This window comes from Rhinatrema bivittatum, chromosome 8 (assembly GCF_901001135.1).
Source record: "Rhinatrema bivittatum chromosome 8, aRhiBiv1.1, whole genome shotgun sequence".
Taxonomy (NCBI): domain Eukaryota; kingdom Metazoa; phylum Chordata; class Amphibia; order Gymnophiona; family Rhinatrematidae; genus Rhinatrema; species Rhinatrema bivittatum.
The window spans coordinates 230,685,879-230,708,061 of record NC_042622.1 but is presented as its reverse complement, the minus strand read 5'-3'; the positions used below and the strand labels follow the sequence as shown (position 1 = coordinate 230,708,061).

Here is a 22,183-nt window from a genome sequence, read left to right as displayed (position 1 = left end):
CAACCATTAAAAAAAAAAAAAAAATGCCCAACCTGTTTATAAGCATTTCAGCTGATGCATACAAAATCAGGGGGACCTCTACTCACCTGAACAGTAACAGCCAGCACAACTGCTGTAGATATGGTGACCGCAAAAGAATTATAATCACAGGGGTAGTCCAGAGAAGCTGTGTCGAAACAAGCCCCAAAAGATACGAAGAAGGTCGTCAAGGAGGTAGTTATTCCATTGAAGAATGACCATAAGAAGGTCCGGTAAGTAAAGAGGGAACCAGTCTGGCCCACTCTGTAGAGCTCTGGAAGCTGCAGACTAAGCTTGGCGCTCACATCCTGCCAACCAATTACAGAGAGGAGATTGACGATAATAGCAGAAACGTCTGCAGTAGTTCACAGAAGCCCCTGCCTGCTCTCAGGCTGACATAATAGCAACAATTTACAGGTCTGTTCATCTTCCCTTTCAAACAACAGTGAAAACAGTACATTTCATGAGGTGTGGGGAGGTTGTGGAGGAGATATGCATGTATATTACATATATAAGTGTGTATTTTCCAGTGCCTGGCTGGAGCCGCAGATATAGCAGGGTCCAGGCCTGGATTTCCAATTAGGCAAAGTAGGCACATGTCTATGGGTGTCAACTCATCAGGTTGAGGATTTCCCTGCAGATTATGAATCAGTTCCTGTTTAGAGAATAAGCAGGGGTTTATTCAGAGCTGACCTACATTTCTGCAGGGTAAGACTACACAGTATAAGGACTGCATAAACACAACCAATGATCCAGTCTGGGTCAGTTAATCCAGTTAGATCAATCTTCTATGTACTTGATACTGTTAGAGGAACTTCACAATGCTTTAAACAAGACTTCCACAATTACTCATCTACTTACAGGAAGAGGTACACAGACACCACACATTGGTAGGAACACTCGCAGGTCTCCCTGGGTCCAACGGCTCAATACATTTTGGCTCTCTAACTCTCAAATTGCCAGAACATCATGGTGTTCACATCAATCCCTTTTAAACCCCTGAGGATCAATCCAGATGCTCAGGAGTTGCAGCCATGGCTAACAGCTGACTGAGCCCACCTCTGCTTAAGCCAGTCTGTGGATCTACATGAGAGGCAATAGTTCTCATCAGGCAGCTACTGGTTTCAGGCCTGCCAGAGCACTTTTGCTCTGACACAACCTTGTGGGGGCAATAACTGGAAGTGATCCCACTCAGTACTCCCAGAAGTTTAAAAGGGGAACACAGACCCTCACCTAGGGGCACCACATCTGGCAGGGGCAAGATATGTGGGGTATCCTTGTAACTTTTAGGAATATTTTAAAACCTTTCTAAAGTTATGCAGGTAGACTGTGCCAATGCATTTTGCCACTAGGCAACTTGAAGCTCACAGAAAAAAACCCAAAGGTCGACAGTCAAAGGCTTTGTTGGCCTAACTTTTGTAGTCAGCCAGAAAAAAAGCCAAGCTTTGAATATTTTCCTCTGCTGAGCAGATAAGTTATGTGTGCATAACTCATTTGGCAGACAAAATTTATCTGGATATAAAAAGAGGCGGGGCTGGAGGCATTCCAGGGGCGGGGCTACATTTTAACCAGTGCTCACACACTGAGTGCTGTCTAGCTAAAGTTACGTGTACAAAGCTGTTTGGAAAAATAGCTGTCCACGGTAAAGTCATGCACATAGCTTTACCCTGGTGTATTCAGTGGCAGACTTACGCAGGTAAGCCCCGCTGAATATCCAGATAAAGTTACTCTCATAACTTTACCCAGATAACTTACCCACTCCCTGACACTCAGAATATCAACCCCCAAGAGTCCTCAATTTCTGAGCCACAAAAATGGCTTATACCTCTAGTTTTTCCTATTGGAAATGATCAAGATACTTGTCCTGATAAGTATGAGGCCATTTCGTTTTTTTTGTTTTTTTTTGTTCTGTAGTGAAGGTCTGATACAGCTGCACTCCCTACAACTGTGGAACAACGAACGGTGAAACAGCATAGGTATTTGACGAGTAATTACCTGTTCTAGCAGTCCCATGGTGAGCACTGGTAAGGACGTATAGAACACTGCGTAGAATGCTATGAACCAGGTGTCATACAGCGTCTCGAGGGAAGATGGTAGCGTGTCAAAAAAAAAAAAAAAATCACAGAAACAGAGAATTGGACAACAGGTAAAGATCATGAGTCTGTCAAATGTACTTCCTTTTGCAGTGCCCTAGACCACAGGTGATCTCTGGTGAATTTAATATAAGCAAGAAGTCTCAACAAAATGATAGCTTAAGTGCCCCTGCTCTCTCTAGTAGCTAGCCTCTCCAGCTGCTTTCCTTAGGAATGTGTTTTGCTCCTGTGAGTGGCTTCTCAGACTTCATCCTAGGCTTGCTGGCATGCAGGAAGTGCAGCTAATGCAAGCTAGAGAAAAGAGTGGGTCTCCCATTCAGGCATGGCCTGTCTTATCGCCTTCCCTTTAATATTACTACATCTAGAAAGAGAATTCCTTGGCTTGATTGGCATGGTTTCGGCGCCTAGTCCCCACGAGGCACAAGCAGCAGAGCTAAGGGGAAAGATTTAAACCGGCGTGCGCCGATCAAGAAGAACAGGCCGCACCGCACCCAACGGCACGCAAGAAACCTCCTCCAAACCCCGGGATCCCCCAGCAGTAGAAAGAAAGGGTGGGCTCTCCCGCCTCACTCCCCTGCTACCTGCTCTGACGGTCCCCGCTGTCCTTACTCCCCTCCCACCGAACTGAAGCTCCTGGGCTTCATGTAATCTTTTTCTTTCTCTTTTTTTTTTTTTAACTTAATATAAACCAACAAGAAACAAAACAGGACGATGGCTTGAGGGGAGGAGACCTTGGAGGCAACGAGGGAGCCAGTTCCCTGGCTATCATGGCCTCCGGAATCAGTGGGCTACAGACAGACGGGTTTACCAGCCCCCGGGTTGCCCGGCTCCACCTGAGGGATGTCCACAAAGGTACCTAAGGGAGCCTGCAGTCCAATCTCTGAACCTTCAGCTAACACTAAATTCTTTTTTCTTTTTTTTTTTTGTCAGACTGCAGGTTTGCACCTCTGCCATCTGCTGGAGACAGAAATACTGAGGGTCTGCAGGTGGCACTCTCGGTTATACAGCAGTGTCTGAACATTTTTGCTCTCTGCCTCCATCTGCTGGTAGGGATGCATACACCACTGGTCTGAACTGATCAGGGGTATTACAGGAACGAAAATTAGCAGGTAAGAACCAATCTTCCTATCTAGAAAGATAAGTTCCTTGGATTGATCAACAGAAACAGTTGTAGGATCACATGGTCTCGTTATTCCAAGGATCTTCAAAGAACAAAACCGTGAGGAACACTTTACAAATATGGCCCATAGAAATTTAGTTCACATCGAGTTACTTATCAGGGGACGTTTGTTTCTGCTTCAGAAGAGCAGGGAAAAAGCAGTGTTGAAATAATAATGATTTGCACAACAAAGCAGATTACTGACCATGTTCACTGTTTTCCTCTGGCTGCTAAGGCACATCGAGCCCGGTACTGTATCTGGAATTCCAGAACAGTTCTGCCTTGTCATAAGAGCATACGAAGTGCCACGCTGGGTTAGATCAACGTCCATCAAGCCCAGCACCCTGCCTCCAACGCTGGCCAGTCCCGAGTCACAAAGACCCGGCACATCCATAAAGTAGACCTAGTTCTTGTTCCTCACTCCCAGGGATAGCCATAGCTTTCTTTAGACACGTGGCTAATAGTGTTTTATGGACTTTCCTCCATGAACCTGGATAAACCTCTTTCAAACCCCGCCACGCTGGTCACCTTGACCACGTCTTCTGGCAAGAGATTCCACAGCTTGACTGTGCACTGAGTGAAAAAGGGATTTTATGAGTACTGCACACAGTACATAAGATGCAGTCACACCATGGATCGATAAAGAGGCAATGTGATATTCTCAGTTTTATTCTCCATTCCTTTTTGGATCATTCCTAGCATTCTGTTTGCTTTTTTGACCATCGCCTCACACTAAGCTGAGGATTTCAATATTTTGTCCACTAGGGATGTGCAAGGGCCAAATTTTAATTTCAATTGGGTTTGTTTTTTTTCAGGATTTGGTTTGTTTAATGTTTATTTTGGTTTAGTTCATTGCTGAACTGAAATAAAGATTAAAACAAACCTCTCCCCCCAAAACAAAAAAAAGAAACAAAAAGAAATGCCCCTCCATGGCCTCTGCTGCCTTCTAACCCCTTCCATAGTGCGGGTGGAATGGTAAAAGGGGCATAAGCGATCCCTAGTCACTCCTGTCCTGCCATTTCTGCTTTAAAAATGGCACCAGCCTCAGGGCTGGCCAGTATAGTGTTGGTTTACAGCCATAAAACAAGCAACCCTACAGTAACCTCTTGCATCAGGTTGTGCATTCCAGTGAGGACTAGATCTAGAGCAGCCCTTCCCCTCCCCGGGTTAGTTTTAGGTCCAGCTGCTCCATGGAACATTTATTTATAGTATATAAAAAAAGCATTCTCTCTAGCATATCCTGATGAGATACTGACCCATTAAATACTGGGGTAATTAAAATCTCTTATTATTGTGTTGCCAAATTTATTTGTCTTTCTAATTTCTGCTAGCACTTCACAGTCTGTTTCTTCATCTTGGCCAGGTGGACAGTAGTATACACCCATTGCTATACTCTTACCCATCACACATGGAATCTCTATCCATAAGGATTCAGTGCACTGTGACGATCCTGCCCGCGGACCCCATCCTATGTACAGGCTCTTCACTCACCAGATGCCGTGGGATCCTTCCCTGCGGCCTAGGCCACCACGGACCATGCTGCCACCGCTGACTCCACCTTCATGGCGGAGAGGATGCCATTGGGATTCCCTGTGTGGCAGGAAGCCGCCACTGACTCCTCCTAAGCGGCCTGTGCGTCGCCGCTAGGACCTCCTCTGATTTTCGCGGCATAGTGCCGCCGCTGGGACATCCCCTCGTCAAGCAGCAGGAGGCTGCCGCTGCCTGTTTCGCGTGGCGGGGACACCGCTGATGCAACCTGCCTCCTGGACTCTCCTTAGGCGCAGGCACGGGCCTCTTCTGTACTTTTAAAGGGCCAGCGGCAGGAAAAGCCCCGCGGCCCTCACCGATGATGTCATCCATCCATGCCTGGATAAGCCCTATAAAGGGGCTCTGTTTCAGTTCCTTAGGGCCTTTGGATCCAGTCTTCACAGTATCTGTGGTCTTCCTTTCAGTCCAGGTCCTCCGTGGTCTTCCTGTGTGTGTCTTGATGGCTCTTCGTTGCATCTTGTTCATGTTCCTGGTCTCTTTCGTCCTGATGTTCCAGGTCTCATCCCTCATCGAAGCTCCTTCGTCGCTTGTACCTTGTTCCTAATGTTCCAGAAGTCCTGATGTCCCGGCGTCCTGATGTCCCTGATGTCCAATATTCCAGCCCTGATTCTGTCTTCCTCATCTTCAGCTCTGCGTCCAGTTCCCAGGTTATCTGTTCACCTTTCCTGGCATGCTCTGTCGTGGTCTGTGAGCAGCCCATGGGGGGCTGCGTAGGGTGCCTTGTGGCACAAGGCCTACCTTCTCATCTGCAGCACAAGCCTCCGGAAGGCTCCTGTTTTTAATGCCAAGTTTCTGAATCCTGAGTCTAGTATCCTGTCCAGGTCTTCGGAGTTCCTTGTGCTTGCTTCCGTCCATGCTTAAGACTCTGCCAGAACCTTCTCCGCTTCAGTGTGGTCCGCGACTGTGTAGGGCGCGCCCTGGTGCAGGCCTCTCCTGAATCTTCATCATGTCCAGGCTTCATGTTCCACTGCTTCATCTGGAGTCTGCTTCGTCTTCGGTGTAGTCCACGACCAGCCATGGACGGCTGGGTAGGGTGCGTGGTGTTGCAGCACTCACCAAGTATTTTCTCCTGTATCCTTGCCTGAGACCTCCGAGTATCCTGAATCCTTGCCTGAGTCCTCCGAGTATCCTGAGTCTATGTCTGAATCTTCTGAATATCCTGAGTCTACGTCTGTGTCCTCTAGTTCCTATCTTATTCCTGCCCTCAGCCTCCATCTGGCCTAAAGCACTCGTCGTTCCCAAGTGGCGGGTCCGGAAGGGCTATCGAGTGGCCGGAGGGCTATGTCCGAGACCAGCATTGGGATACTGGGTCTCATTGGTGCGTGTTGGTCCAGTGGAGGGCTGAACCTGCCTTGTTCCTGTTCCAGACGTTCCTTGCCTTGTCTTCAGACCAGCCTTGCTCCCGCTCTGCCCGTGCTTGTACTTGCTCACCTCTCACGGTGTGTCTCCTCCCTGAGCCGCGCCGTGATCCAAGGGCTCACAATCTCCCATGAGAAAGTGACCGCCCCTCCGCGCTCGCAGCATGCACTTTTGTCTGCAGGAATTTTATCCTGCTTATCGCTATGCTATTCTTTATATATACTGCCATCCCTCCAACAATTTGATTTGCCTTGTCATGTCAATCTAATTTACACCCTGGAATGTATTGCACTGGTTATCTTCCTTCCACTACATCTAGTATAATGCCATACATTCTAACTCTCCAGTCTTACTATTCAGACTTATGGAATTCCCATACAGTATTTTTTATTTGTATTTCTAATTGTATTTGTGTTCTATTAGCAGAAGATTCAGCCAGTTTAGAGTCATTCACATCTGTGAGTTCTTTATTTACAACCATTTGGGATGCTTCAGCCTTAACCACAACCTCTCTACAGGGATATTCTAACTTTCCTATTTTCCTTGGAGATACCACCCTCCAAACCAAGCACTTCTGAGCAACTATCAGCTTTCTCCCATGGTCTAGTTTAAAAACTGCTCTGTATCCGTTTTAAAATGTTAGCACTAGCAGCCAGGTTTCACTCTGGTTAAGGTGAAGCCTATCCTGTCAGTTCTTAACCAAATCTAAAGCCCTATTCCCTTTACTATTATCTCATCCACAAACTGAGACTCTAGAGCTTGGTTTGCCTCTAGGGTCCTGGGCATGGAATGGGGAGCATTTCTGAGAATGCAACTCAATTTCTTATCTAAAATCCTAAAAATTTCTCCTCCAGAGCCTCCCTCCTGCACCTTCCCATGTTGTTGGCACCCACATAATATCACAACAACCGGTGCTTTCCCAGCAGGCTCTAAACTTCTATAGACATGACGAATGAGGTCTGCTTATCTTTGCACCAGGCAGGCAAGTTGCCAATTGATAGCAGTCCTAACCCTTCCCTCCTGGGCACATGCCCTGGTCGCCACATTCTCAAAAGGATAAGGCATCACCTGGAAGGCAGGTCCTAGCTAAGGGATCACCTCCTGGCGCACCAAAGTAATGGTCTCCTTCCAGGCGGCTCTATTATGTCACTGAAAATCTGTCAGCAGCTACGGGTCTGGCCTCCACTGATCGGATCCATTCTCTGAGGGGTTGTACGTGTGCACCTGTTGCACACGTACAACCCCTCACTAACAGGTAGATAATCATACATGCGGGACTCAATGCAAAAGACTGGAGAGCTCCACATCCTGTGGCTGAACTTCTATCTGCATCTTAATTTTTATTGAGTTGGGGCTTTAAATGGGATTATTAGGTACAGTTTTATGTTAGCTTGTCAATGACCAGAAACGGAACTAAAATTAGTCAATTATTAAAATCAGGGTTAACGGCACGTTGTTCAAAATCCGTTCCCTAGTTGAATCTTAATTATAATTTTTAGATGCTCACTTGAAAAAGGAACTGAGTGACAACATTTTGAAGATTTACTTCCTAATGGGGGTAACAGTCCATATAATTAATGGGCTTTCACTTACAATAGCCATTTTAACTTACACGCAGGACCACAATCCACTTCAGAGCAGCGGGTACCGAATAAAGTGGACTGTGAAAAGTAGCACTTGTGGCTGCTTGTCTCCTCCTTCCCCTTTCCCTGATCCAGGTTAAAGCAGAGCAAAATAAGTTAATTACCAAGGCTGTAAATCCGTTGAAAATGGCAAACCAGATGTGCCCCAGCACACCAGCAAATGTCTTATAGAAGAAGTAACGGAGGAACTTGCAGACACGAAAGTAGGACCACCGGCCGTGGACAAGGAGGAGTTGCTGTAGATAACAAAACTGTGCCAGGGCATAATCGCTGTTTTGGACTGCTTGCGTCCCTTCCTGCCCATTTATACCGACGCCAATGTGTGCTGCTGAAGAATTACAAAAAAACAAAACAAACAATAAAGAAAAAAACCAGCATGGAGTTACCAGCTTGTCATTGCTGAGTAGGTTGCCCTCTCTTCATCTACAATCAGACTTGCGTTTGCTTTAGATGTCATGACTAAGCTGTTTTAAGGCTTCTAAAGCCGTCGGACGGAGAGGAAGAATCAACTTCTGGGGACTATTTATTGCTGGCGATGCCATACTTAGAGGTCATCAGCCATGCTCCTCTGCAGGACCTGGGACTAGCAAGTGCGCTCTATCTAGCAATCCACACGAAGAACATGAAAGTCCCAGATGGATCAAGCAGCAGGTCTTCAACAGTAGTACCCTAACCTCGCTTGCATTTCATTACAGTACGTTTTACTTCCGTTCACCTCCTGGTCTTTGCTAGCCAGGGACGGTGCAGAGAAGCCTGCCTCCCTGGCCCAGGGAGAGGACGCTGAGCTCAGGAACTGAGCCCTCACACAGCAGCACCACTGATCCATCAGGCTAGCCCAAGGCCACACCGGGGTGAAGAATGGTCGGCCTGACGGTGGAATAGTTTAGTGGCCGTCACTTGTGCCCTTACTTTTAATCATGTTGACATCATTAGCTCCATCCCCAATGGCCAACGTGGTGGCTTTCTTATGTCTTTTCAGCAGCTGCACCACCACGGCTTTCTGCTTTGGAGTCACCCTGCAGAAGATCACAGCCTGACACAGGCAGGCCAGGTCCACAAACGCCCTCTCCCTCAGGCTCTCTGCGTCTTCTTCCTGCTCGGCCTCTTTTCTGCAGCAGTTGGCTGTCAGCCACCCCAAGGACGGCTGTTTTTTCTTGTCTTGATACCCCAAGATTTTACCCTAAGGAAAAGGGAAGAGAACGCGTCACTCCATGCTTCTGACCGGGTTCTGACTCATCATCTTCCACAGCAAGCAAAGGCTCTAATGCCCATAGGAACCATTTCACTTTCATGAAGCACCTCTGTTACATTTTACGCAGCACACATTTTTGTAAAACTAAAGAGATACTGAATTGTTTCGTCTTCCCCACGACATTTTGAAAGTTTTCAGACAGTCCACCAGGAAGGGAAGCGCTGAATATCAGCGCTGCATGGACAAACGGGCCAATACAGTAACCTGCTAGGGCCCTCAACATGCAAATGCATGTTGAGGGCCCTATTAGGTATTCCCGCGTGATTCAGTAAGTAAAATGTGCAGCCAAGCCACACATTTTACTTTCAGAAACTAGCGCCTACCCAAAGGTAGGCGCTAGTTTCTGCCGGCACCGGAAAAGTGCACAGAAAAGCAGTAAAAACTGCTTTTCTTTGCACCCTCCGACTTAATATCATGGCGATATTAAGTCGGAGGTCCCGAAGGGTAAAAAAAGTAAAAAAAAATAAAAAAATTTGAAGTTGGCCGGCGGCTGTTGGGTCGAAAACCGGACGCTCAATTTTGCCGGCATCTGGTTTCCGAACCCGTGGCTTTCAGTGGGCTCGAGATTCTGTGCCTGTGCCTGTCAGCAGGTTTGACAGCCGACGCTCAATTTTGCCAGTGTTGGTTCTCAAGCCCGCTGACAGCCATGGGTTTGGAAACCGGATGCCGGCAAAATTGAGCATCCGGTTTGTGACCCGACAGCTGCGGGCCGACTTCAATTTTTTTTTCTTTTTTTTTTTTTTACTTTTTTTATCCTTCGGATCTCCAACTTAATATCGCCATGATACTAAGCCGGAGGTTGCACAGAAAAGCAGTTTTTACTGCTTTTCTGTGCACTTTCCCGCTGCCCGAAGAAATTAGCGCCTACCTTTTGGGTAGGCGCTAATTTCTGAAAGCAAAATGTGCGGGAATACCTAATAGGACCCTCAACATGCATTTGCATGTTGAGGGCGCTATTAAGTTCGACGGGTTGGACGCGTGTTTTCGGCCCCTTACTGAATAAGGGGTAAGGGAAAACGTGCGTCCAATGGCGGGTTAACAGTGCGCTCCGTTGGAGCGCACTGTACTGTATCGGCCCGATAGTGATGGAAGTTAAAAAAAAAAAGACCAAACAAATTACAGTTTAAGGGTCAAACATTGTGTGCCCCGTCTCTGATGTGTTCGCGTCAAGTCAGTTGTCCTTGAGGAATTATTTGTAAGTCAGTGTGGCCTCTCAGCTCTCAGAGCTGCAGAATATAAGCAGGTAACTGTGACAGACAAGTGTGAGACAAGACTGATCAACATACTGTAAACTTCACCCTGGCCTTACCAAAACTTCTCCTGTGATGACGAGTGCCATCGCGCCATGGTGCAGACTTGCCCTGTGTTTCCTGAACACTGTGCTACCCAGCAGATTTTCAGCACTGCCGGTTCTGTTATTGTTGTGCTCCCAGTAGGCATCCAGAATGTCACTGATAACGGGGATACAGGGGCACCAAAACAAGAAATGTGCGTCAAAACTAAAAAGCATTTCTCTTGACATCTGTACATTGTTTTAAATGAAAGGAGATCCTGAGGCACAGCATTGAAAGTGATGTTTTTTTTGGGCACCTCTTTCTATGATGCAATATCTATTTTACATGTAAGAGTCCAATTTTATTATGATTTATAAAAAAAAATCTCTGATATTCTGGGCACCTAATTCTTCAGTGCACAGCCTTTCACAGCTATGGTTGTTGGCTAGAAAAAAAAAAGAAAAAAGGATAAACTCATGCTACGATTGACATAACACAAGAATGATAGACATTTTACTGTATGGGGTGGGTTTTTTGTTTTTTTTGTATCTTGCAAGACCTAATCTTCGCTTTCCACTTATTGCATTTCTAGGAGGGATTCTACTACTGAACCATTTTATGCTACAGGCTAATTCAAGATTTAACTGGAGGATATAACAGGCAAGTAATTTGGAGAGTGATGCGACATCTGTGCAGTGTTTTCAAATTTGCTTCCTTTATCCCTTGGGCACATCACATGTCCCCAAGATTCTCTCTGTAATGGCACACGATACAGATTGTGAGAATCATTATCTTACGAACCCTTTAGGTATTTTTCTTTGGGTTTTTATATATTAACTAAAACATATTTAGAAACCTCCCTCACCCCCCCAACATGCCCCACACTCGTACACACTTTCTAAATACTTTTCAGGTCGCATGGTACTGATAGGAGCGGCCTCCACTGGAAGGATACATCCAATCCTAATTCAGGCATTCTTACCAGACCTCCGTTTCATTCAGAATCGCCATGTCATCAGTCAGCAGTTTGCATGAGAAGCCGATGTTCACTGCAGTCTCTGCAACAAGAAAAATCCATGTTAAAAACGCTGGCCTCTCTGAAATAAACAAGCTCCAGTCTGCTGAATACAGCTTGTTATGGTTTTTACGTAAAAAAAAAAAAAAAAAAAAAGTCCCGTCTCTGTGGATCCTACCTTGTTTATCTCCAGTCAGCATCCAAACTTTTATGTTGCCCCTTTTTAGCAGTTGGATGGTCTCAGGTACTCCGTCTTGTAACTTATCCTCAATCCCTGTGGCTCCGAGCAACTAAAGGAGAAGCCATCTTGTGTTCATTGTTTGCCCGAATGCGACAGCTGCCAAGAAATTAAGTTCAGGCAAAAGGCCCCATAGGCTAACTTGAGTTCTAGGGAAGTTAGAGCTCATGACGACTTCTGGACATTGCCAGAAACTAGTACTCTGCATCACTGGATGAGGTACCCCAGAAATAGCAGTACCAAGAGTTGGCCACCCTTCTGGCACTATAAGAAAAACGTACATGCTTTGTTTCTAAGGGGAGGAAAAAATCCCAAACTTGACACGCCAAGATATCTCTTAGCCTCAGCCAAACAGAGGTACAATTTGTGGCACAATACATCATAATGCTCTTTTATCCCACCTCTCCTCTTCCCTACATCCACCCATGCTCTTTCCTATGAACATTTCGGCAGTTTCCCATCCTTTACAAAAAACGACCAGTACCTGCAGATCTCTCTCAATCTCTTCATAGACAGCATCTAGGTTTTCTGTCCGGTTCTGCAGAGATATGCAGGCTTCGTGATGTCTCTGGCTCCACTGAGTGTACGTGGCTTCGTCTACGTCTTTGCAGGCCAAACACAAAGTCCTCAGTGTCTCTTCTGCAAAAGACTGGAACGATATGCAAGAAGAAACATCCCTTGCATGTCAAGCCTCTGAAGTAATCTCCCCAAAGTGAACCCTGCTTGGGTTTGTTCTGTCGACAGTACAAATTTCATGTTCTGTAGCTTGAGCCACCTGGGCTCCGAGTGCCGAACATTACCTCGGCCCAAACTATGACAGCTAAGAAGGACATATTAGGGGCAATTAATTTTACCTCTTAAATTAAATTAGTTTGAACGATGAACAGATTTACCGGACAAAAACAAGTCTGTCCTTCCATGAGAGAGAAAACATTTTCGCTGAACACAACGCACAAGGGTCCTGCTAATTGCAGGGGTGGAAATATCACAGATACTGACCCAAGGGAGGCAGCAAATTGGTCTCAGAAGGGTCACTGCAAAGCTCAGGCTCCTGTGATCAGTGCTCTGGGGATATGTTTGAGTTCACAAAACAATTCAAGATTTTACACTTTCCTTTTGGAGGGATCCCATACTCACATCCAGGGCCTTCTCGGTGAAGGCATCATTTGAGCAGCTTGGATGCAGACGCTGCAGGATGACATGGTCTGCCCCCTTTGTGTAAAGCTTCACATTCCCTTCAGGGGTTCTCACTGCACATAGAGGTGGATAAGTTATCTGCAGGCAAGCTGGAAACCTTTCACCCTCCCCTAATGACATCACATGCTGCCCCAAGGAAGCGCTGGAGATTTGTGCTTAAAATATTTAAGGCATCAATACTTCTCCGAATAACATACTAGGAAAGGCGCTCCAAGGGGTGGCGTCTGGGTGGGGTTACGACTTGCACACATACTTTTGGATGTTAAAAACTATGGACTCTGTTTTCAGCTATTGTCCGGCCAGCAAAGTTAGCTGGATACGCTTATCCGGCTTAACTCTGGCACGATATTCAGTGGTGCAATCGCATCTCTGAATATACCCAACTATCCTAAGACTAACTGGATACGTTTATCTGCCTAACTTTAGGACTGCTCTGTGGCACAACCAGAGTTAACCAGAGAAGTGGCGGAAATGTTCAGAAATCAGCAAAAGTCACAACTTAAGTGCACCAAATAGCAGGTAAAACTCTGTGTGCTTAGTTTTTCCAGGATAATTTTCAAAGCAGGCTTACACACGGAAAATCCCCTTTGCAAACTGGAGTAACTTACGAGTATATCTGCCGGCTAACTAATGTGTGCGTTATAGTACTACTCCCTAAATCTATGCACCCCTGGCAGTGAATTTCTAGCTGTGTTGGATGCAGCGCCGTCAGCACTCAGTTGGGTATTTTATAGTGCTCTGCTCCACCATATCTGCTGAAAGTCAGCCTTTAACAAATACGTCTGATCTGCAGGCTTCATTACTACTTTGCCATTCATGTTTGAACTCCTTCTCCTAGTTTTTCTCTGTCTTTTCTTGTCCCTGCTGTCCTCTTCCTATTTCTGCCATAAGTAGATAAGGTAAATTCCATCTCCCTTCTTCCCCTATTGGTTTTCCACCTTCCAATCTGTCATAAAGTCTCAGCGACTCTGCATACTGAAAAGTGGACCAATAAGCCAGCAGATTTTCCCTCACCCCCCCCCACCCCCCCCCAAAAATAGCAGAAGAGTCTGAACATTTTTTAAATTTGCATTTTTGCTCCCAGCTCTTCAGACTGCTTATCAGACTTGACACATACATCTAGCATAAACATGACCATGTAGACATTTCCTGGCCCTGATCACAGATCACAGGCATCATAGTTTTCTTGCAAAATGTTCTGCTATGCTCATGTCAAATATGACTGTTACATCCTAGCTAACAAATCTTTCAACTGAGTCAGTTTCTGCCACCAGAACAAAAATCGCAAGTCCTGAACCTATTCAATCATTTCCCCGCCCTATTTTATGCCTACAACAAAAATTCCTCCTTTCAAACGGGAGGCTAGAATATTCACATTCCTTTTATTTCTTACATATAATTAAGAAGCTCATATATTACCATACTTGACCAAATGTTCTCCCACTATGTTCGTGGGTCTGGTACCATTAAATCTGTAACTTTATGGAACTTTAAGGAAGCCCTGCAGAATGCTTCTACCCGCCCACCTTTGCCTCTTCCTCACTCACCTAAAATAGACATCCTCTTGCGGTCACTGCTGAAGTCCAAGATCGCCAGCACGCCGTATGTCCTCTCCACGCCAAGTTCGCTGACAGTGATGGTATCCTGGGTCCGCCTGAGAAATACATAGCCAAAGTTCCTGGTCGCTGTAACCAGGGCCTCTTCATCTGGAGAGGCTGCCTGGTAGATCAGGTCACCTGAAAGGGAAACAGGGGCATCGCCATCACTGCGGGCCTTCGGAGGCAGACGAGACAAACATCTGTCTGGGATGGCTTAGGTAGGACGGATACCGGTGAGGGGTGATGGACTGGAAGAACTCTAGAGGTCCCTTCCAGCCACCTTTCTATGATTCTATGAATGAGACAAACCCAGTGACTCTTGGACGATCCCCAGTCACCCGTGTTACGTTAACATTAGTGATTGAAAAATAAAAAAATGAGGTAGCTCAGGAGAAATGGGATTTTCTTTATAGCTTCATGACCTATACTGGAAAATGCTTTTAGCCAAGAAACCTTGTGCCGTGATAAGGGACTTGCACATACAAAGCATTTATCTCTGGTCTGTGTGAAATCCTAGCCAGTTTAGCCTGGTCTTAAAGCTGACCTGACAATATTTCAAGTTTACGTGCAAGGGATTATAAAGGAACAAAATAACATGGATTGTTTTTGCTCATTTTTTTTTTTGTCATCTTGCTTGAGATTTCCTGCTTGACAAAGGTTCCTGTTTGTTTTCAGTTGTTTTTATCCAGGATTAAAGCGTGTCACAACACTCTCTGTGATTTTAATGACCCTCCTCCCTTAGGGCAGGCTAAGGTTAGGGATGGATCAGTTTTGTAGTTAGTGCCCAGGAGAATAGTCTTAGTTGCTAAGGGGAGCAATTTAACCCAGTGATTTGCTTGCTACCATGTCTATTTAGAAAGAGATGCATGGGGAAAATTAAAGGTCCGAAAAGTGGAAGAGAAAGGTAAAGACAGGAAATTCGGGCTGTGAAGCCTCATCGGCTTTCTTTGATGAACCGCAATTTCACAACAGGCCACAAAAAGTCTGATGCAGTCCGAGACCTCAGGCACCGCGAGGGCAGATCATCTAAGGGCAGTCTTAGCATGGGAAGGAAGGTAAAGGCCGTAGATACTGGCCTTATTATCCCCTTTCTTCCCGTTTCATGGGACATGAGCACGGGCCCCTCCACAATACCCGAAGCCCCGCTTTCTTGGCAGAATAGCGCAGGGGTCTGCCCTTGCCTTCTGCAGCCCAAACAGCGCTGGTTCTTCCGTGGAGGACCCCTCCCATCCAGGTGCTCCCCCCTGCTTAGCTTCTGAGATCTAAGGAAGGGGGACCTTTAACTGCTCTGCATACCTTTTTGAAGTGGTAAAGCCGCGGTCAAACTGGATGAACAAAGCGGTCCTTTTCTGCCAGCTGAACCAGTAATTAGAAGTAGGGTTTCATAACCTATCCCTCCCATTCACAGCCTTTCAAACATAAACAGGACCTGAGGCAAGTTTTGCTTTCTTTAGAGGATTCATTAAAAAAAAATGATCTCATGCTACTATTTAAAGTCCCTGGTTCATGCTAGGTCCCAGACATTATCTCGCTGCCTGGGACCACCTTGGTAGGATTAAATGATGCTGTTCTCGTTGCACCTTAGCTGCGACTGTCCCTATTTCTGCTCAGGCACCTACCTGAGGCTGTAGGAGGGCCTGCTTTTTGTTTTTCTCTCCGTTCTCTGGAATAGCTATTACTTGACTATGCGCAGCTGTTCCCAAAGAAACTGCGACATGAGATGAACCTAACAGGTCGGCCGGAAAACTCAGATAGGAAAAGGAGAAAAAAGGGGGACTGGAGTCGAGGGCTGGTAATATTTGTAGAAACGTCCTGCCACATTGAGGCCAGACCTGGTTATCAGGGTACCAGTTTGTGAGAACTGTGATCCTAGTCTTATGTCCTTGAATTCACTCAGCACCGCACCGTTGCCATAAACTCAATGTCACAAACGTCACTGAACAGCGGTCAGACAGCACATCCCCTTTCACCGCCATTTCAAGATGGGACTGTTGCCTGAGAAGTACGTAGCACCTTGAAAATTCGGGACTGGCAAACAGCGTGGATACAAAAGTACCTGCGGACGTTGCGCCTGGCTTTAAGAGGGTAATTTTATAGCCGCCTGCGTGAGGCTGAAGCCCTTGAGTAGAAAGTAAACGCAGACGGCAACCTGAAATTTCAAAGTGGACTTAAACGCTTAAGTCCGCTTTGAAAATTAGCACGCATACACGGAACTCGGTGTAGCATCGCTGCGCACACTTACGCTTGCTTGGGAACGGACCTAAATGCATACGTGGACGTTTATGCAAATATTTTGGAAAATCCAAATGATGTGCCTAAATGGTTTCCCCACCCCCATGCCTCAGGAACGCCTCTTCCTGATTTTGTGTAAAGGTGTGCACGAAATCACTTTTCTGTGGACCTTCTCGCACACAGTCCCCAGGGCAATTTTCAAAAGCTGATTTACCTGCAGAAATGCTTTTGAAAATCAGGTCCTGAAAGAGGTGCATGGTGCGTGAGGTAAAACACACACACGCATGGAGTCAGGGGCAGGTACTATAATGAGACAGGGCGAGGCAGCTGTTTGAGGAGGCAAAAAATGCTTCCCCTCCCCTCAGTGCCTCACCTTATCAGAGTGGCACAGGTTTCAAAACAGAGGTGCAGCACGAGCGTCCCACATCAATGCGGCATGCGAGCTCACCGCTTTCTTCCGCCTCGGCCGGTACCGCTTCATTTGGCGGGCGGCAGGGCTGATGCGAGGGTGCAATTGGTGACCGCTTGCCTTGCTAGTTCGTCTTGCCCTGCTCAAATGGAGCCGGTGCCGTTTGCAGCTCGTACTGTGTGCTGGCACTGTGCTGCCCTACTGCCTGTCCCCGCGGGATGTAAGTAAAAAAAAAATAGCTAAAGTGAGAGCTGCATCATTATTAAAAAGCTGGTGAGCAGCACAGGCATGCCATTGGTCAGCGGAACTGCGGTTCCCGGCTCGGTGGGGGCCTGAAGGAGGAGCACAGGGAGGGAGGCAGGACCATGGCCATACAACCCGGAGGGCTGGGAGAGCCAAGGCAGCGCCCAGACAGCCGGAGGTTAGGGCGGAGCAGGGTGGGGCTATGGTCGGAGTGGAGGGAACCGCCGCAGGAGACCTGGTATAAGCACAGCTTTGCTCTGTAGGCCCCACTGTTCAGTAGCAGCACTGGGGAGAGCTGGTGCTAAACTCCCATTGGAGCCTGACAACATCTGAATTTGACCAAATGGCACTCCAGCTCCTCACTGCTTCTGCCTAGCTGTAGAGGAGAGAGAGAAGGACATAGGGCAGGGAGTGGAGTGACTGACTGAGAAGAGAGAGAGACTGATCTGGGGAGAGGGTGTGACTGACTGGTGAGAGTAAGAGACATCTGGTGGAGAGGGATGACTGATGAGAAGCTGATCTGCAGGGAAGGAGTGACAGTGGCTGGTGAGAGCAAGATAGTGATCTGGGGAGAGGGGTGACAGTGACTGGTGAGAGAGCAGTGTTGGCCTTTGAGTAGGATGTGCTGAGCGGTCGCTTTGCGCAACACCAGTATCACCTATCCTGATGCAGCCCGAAAAGAAGCCTGCTGGGACTGCAGCAGACCACATCCCAATGCAGCCCGAAAATATGTGAAAGCCCTTAGGGCGTGAGCCTGTGTGTGTGTGTGTGAAAGAATGAACATATGTAAATGTGTGTGTATGTGTGTGGGAGCCTGTGTTATACATCCACATATGAGTATGTCACATGCGAATATATGTGTGAAGGAGTGAGAGAGAAGGGCCGTGTGTGAGTATGGGTGTGTGTATGAGGAGTGTGTGAGAGATTCAACATGTATACGTGTGTCAGAGAGAGAATAAAGTTTGTACCTGCCACCACCCCGCCTCTCCCCTAATCCAACAACAATCGCAGAGTGACTGGAAATGAAAACATGGAGAGAGTTTTAAAATCCTTATTAGTTTTAATTCTTAGGTGGTGTTTGTTTCTGCTATTTTGGAATATTGTATCAAGTTTGTGAGATTTATAACATTTTAAAATTATGTTGGATGTTCTAGTCATCAGATGTTTTGAAATATTTATTTACTTTTATGATTCATATTTCTTGATTTTATTGTTTGATGTTTTATGAGGAATGTAATTTTGCACTGCATACAGTGGCGGTTGCGTTCTTGGTTTCCATCCTTTTGTGGCAGAAGGAAAACAAGGCGGCAGTGCTGTGCTTTTAGGGGGAGAGAGAGAGAGTAAGTGAAGGGAGGCAGGGGCTAAGCTGACTGAAAGGGAAATTCTCACTCACCCTCCTCTTCTCCTCCTTTCACACTGCTTTGCTCCCTTTCCTTTCTTGTCTCACTATACGGGCCGATACAGTAAACATCGCGGGAGAGCGGGCGAGTGCACAGGCCACTCTCCTGTGCGCGCGATTTAATATTCAAACGAGGGCCCGCGGTAAAAAGGTGCTAGGGACACTAGCGCATCCCTAGTGCCTCTTTTTTGACAGGAGTGGCGGCTGTCAGTGAGATTGACAGCCGACGCTCAATTTTGCCGGCGTCGGTTCTCAAACCCGCTGACAGCCACGGGTTCGGAAACCGGACGCCGGCAAAATTGAGCGTCTGGTTTTCAACCCGCAAGCCGCAGGCTGATTTTAAATTTTTAAATTTTTAATTATTTTTTACTTTTGGGATCTCCAACTTAATATCGCCATGATATGAAGTCGGAGGGTGCACAGAAAAGCAGTTTTTACTGCTTTTCTGTACACTTTCCTGGTGCCGGCAGAAATTAACGCCTACCTTTGGGTAGGCGCTAATTTCTGAAAGTAAAATGTGTGGCTTGGCTGCACGTTTTACTTACTGTATCGCGCGGGAATGACTAATAGGGCCATCAACACGCATTTGCATGTTGCGGGTGCTATTAGTTTCGGGGGGGTTGGCCGTGCATTTTCGACGAGCTATTACCCCTTACTGAATAAGGGGTAAAGCTAGCACATCCAAACACGGGTTAACAGTGCGCTCCGCCGGAGCGCACTGTACTGTATCGGCCTGTAAGAAGGGAAGGAGAGGGTGTGAGTGAGTGAGCAGGAGGGGAAGGGAGGAGATATGAATGAGGAGGGGTAGGGGAGGGAAGGGGAGGAGGTATGAGGGAGGAGAAGGGAAGGGAAGATGTATGTGAGGAGAGGAAGGGAGGAGGTGTAGGGAAGAGGAGGTGTGAGATATGGAGAGGGAGGGGAGAGGAGGTGTGAGATATGGAGAGGGAGGGGAAAGAAGAGGGAGGAGGAGTAGGGGAAGGGAGAAGGTATAGGAGAGGCAAGGGAAGAAATGGGAGGAAAGGAGGTGAAGGAGAGGAAGTGAGAGGTGTGAGGCAAGCAAGAGGAGAGAATGTAAGGGGGAAGGGAAAGACAAGGAAGGGGAAGGCTGCAGCTTGTGTGTTAGAGAGAGAGAAAAGTGTATGTGTGAGCATGAGAAAGAGAGTGTAAGTGTATGTATGTGAGAGAATGAACTTGTGTTAGTGCCCCTCCTCCCACTTAGCCATAACAATCTCAGGATTACTGGAAAGCAAAAGTTCCAAGGTATAGAGAGTGATGAATTTCTTTTATCCTTACTAGTTTTAATTGTTGTGTGTTATTTGATGTGTCTGCTCCTTTTTAAATATTTCGAGTTTGCAGAAATGTTTAATGTTTAATTATTGAATGCTCTGTTTGTCAGCTATTTTGAAATATTCTTTTTTGTGTGTTTTTACTATTATGTTTGATGTTTTATATTTCTTGATTGTATTGTTTTATAAGGAATGGCGATTTTTCTGTTTTTCCATTGTTGCACTGCATACAAAGTCTGGCTTGTCACTGTTTCTAGTTCAGTTTTTGTCTGCTTATTTCTATTTGTGCTTTATGGTCTCTTTATACTGTATTTGGTGAGGTTCTGTCTGTGTTCTGCATGTGTGACTGAGATGAGGTATTATGTGTAGTTTCTGTATAGGAGTCTAAAGCAGCCTGGCTTGTTCTTTTTTCCTAGTATTGGTGTTTTAGGGCCTGGTGTAATATTTGCAGTATTGCTTTTTCTTAGGTAAGATTGTTACTGTGAGTGCTGGCAGTTAGAGCTGTTTTGGTATGAGAGTCAAGCTTGCTGTTAATGCACTTCATAATAGGCCTAATACCACATGGGTTCCAAGTGTCTTTTTTTTTTTTTGTTGCTTTTTTGTAGCGCTTTCTGGTTGGCGCCACAAAAGCGGATGTAAATATATATATTATAACTAATGTTTTTACCTCTGAAGATTGTACTTTTTCCTTTTTCATGTAAAATCTATTATTATAAATGCATAATTTGTAATTGTGCAGGGGAAGAGCCGGGGAGGGGGGGGTGCAAGGCTGTAAGGTTTGCCTGGGCACCTAATACCCTTGCACCGGCCCTGAGAGTCACACGCAGAGCCACACCATTCACCCACTTCCCCAGGGGGCAAATGCTGGGGAAGGTAGGGAGGCAGGTGATAGGGTTCCTGACAGCTTCCTATAAATATCATTAGCACTCCAGAAAACCTGATCCCTAGCATTTCAAATTTTAAAAAAAGGGTTACATGCCAAGGGGGATCCCCTCCTTTTTTTGCTTTCTTGCTGATTTGCTCTGAGTCGGGGGTGGGGGGGGCTATTTCTTTCTTCGCCTCAGGCAGCAGATCGTCCTGAGCCGCCCCTGCCGAGGGAAGAGCTCTTTTCAGCCGGGAGAATCTACCCGGGGGAACTCCTTTGCTAGCGGGGCAGATTCCTTCCTGAGCATGAGCTGAAAAAGAACATTCTCAGGCATCTTTCGGTAGGAACTCACCCTCCTTCTCCTCCACCATAACGGTGTGACAGATTGCCAGCAACCTGAAGAAGTCCTTCAAGCTTTCATCATCGTTCTTGCGGACTCTGTCTAACAGGGCCTGGTCATGAAACTTAAACTTCTTATCTGCAAACTGGTTCCAGCCGAAGTCCACCTCCTAAGATTTTTGTGGGATAGAAGAAGAAGTTTGTAAAGTGTATATATATATATATATATATATATATATTTTTTTTTTTTTTTTTTTGCAAGAAGAGAGCAGGAAAATGCTGTTTGAAACGAAAAAGACTAAAACAATATTTACAACCCGAGCGCCTTTAGTGTGATGATAGAGATGAATGCAAGATTGATCCAAAGGAAACAATAAGGAAGAACCAAACATTTATATGAAAGAAAGGTTTCCCAATCTGGAATGTTATAAAAATGACAGAAGAAAAAGAAGTAGCTTACAATAATTATGTACAGACCCAGACAACAGAATATCCTAACAGGCAGGAACAACAGAATACCCCGCTAACTAGGGATGTGAATCGTTTTTCTGACGATTGAAAATATCGGAAGATATTTTCAAACTTGTCAGAATTCGGGGGGGCCCCCGAACCCGATAGGAAAACCCCATGACATTTTTTGTGGGGTTCTCTTATCGTTTTGGGAGAAGGGGGCGGGAAGAAAGGGCACTTAAAAATAAACCCCAAACCCACCCCGGCCCTTTAAATTTAATTCTTTCGCATCCCCCACCCTCCCGACTCCCCCCCCCCCCAACATTTTTAAAGTACCTGGTGGTCCAGCGGGGGTCCCAGGAGCGATCTCCTGCGCTCGGCCATCGGCTGCCGGGCCATCCAGTGCTCCTACCATGTGACAGGGGCCGGCCAATGGCACGGATACCCTGTCATATGCTAAGGGTAAAGGGCCATCGGCGCCATTTTGAATAGTGGCAGCCGATGGCCCAAGCACGGGAGATCGCTCCCGGGACCCCCCCTGGACCACCAGGTACTTTAAAAATGTT

At 46.4% G+C, this 22,183-nt stretch overlaps 1 protein-coding gene across 1 annotated transcript in view; it reads right to left on the bottom strand.

Annotated features, from left to right (window-relative positions):
* ATP8B3 (ATPase phospholipid transporting 8B3) overlaps positions 1 to 22,183 on the bottom strand; it is an 84,647-nt gene that overhangs the window by 10,508 nt on the left and 51,956 nt on the right. The window contains exons 15-25 of the mRNA XM_029614130.1: positions 21,181 to 21,337; positions 14,344 to 14,532; positions 12,737 to 12,849; positions 12,084 to 12,248; positions 11,540 to 11,651; positions 11,329 to 11,404; positions 10,382 to 10,523; positions 8,730 to 9,000; positions 7,925 to 8,148; positions 2,014 to 2,097; positions 87 to 326 (exon numbers count right to left, since the gene is read on the bottom strand). Of these exons, the coding sequence (XP_029469990.1) occupies positions 87 to 326; positions 2,014 to 2,097; positions 7,925 to 8,148; positions 8,730 to 9,000; positions 10,382 to 10,523; positions 11,329 to 11,404; positions 11,540 to 11,651; positions 12,084 to 12,248; positions 12,737 to 12,849; positions 14,344 to 14,532; positions 21,181 to 21,337 (1,773 nt within the window). The remainder of the gene's footprint in view (positions 1 to 86; positions 327 to 2,013; positions 2,098 to 7,924; positions 8,149 to 8,729; positions 9,001 to 10,381; positions 10,524 to 11,328; positions 11,405 to 11,539; positions 11,652 to 12,083; positions 12,249 to 12,736; positions 12,850 to 14,343; positions 14,533 to 21,180; positions 21,338 to 22,183) is intronic.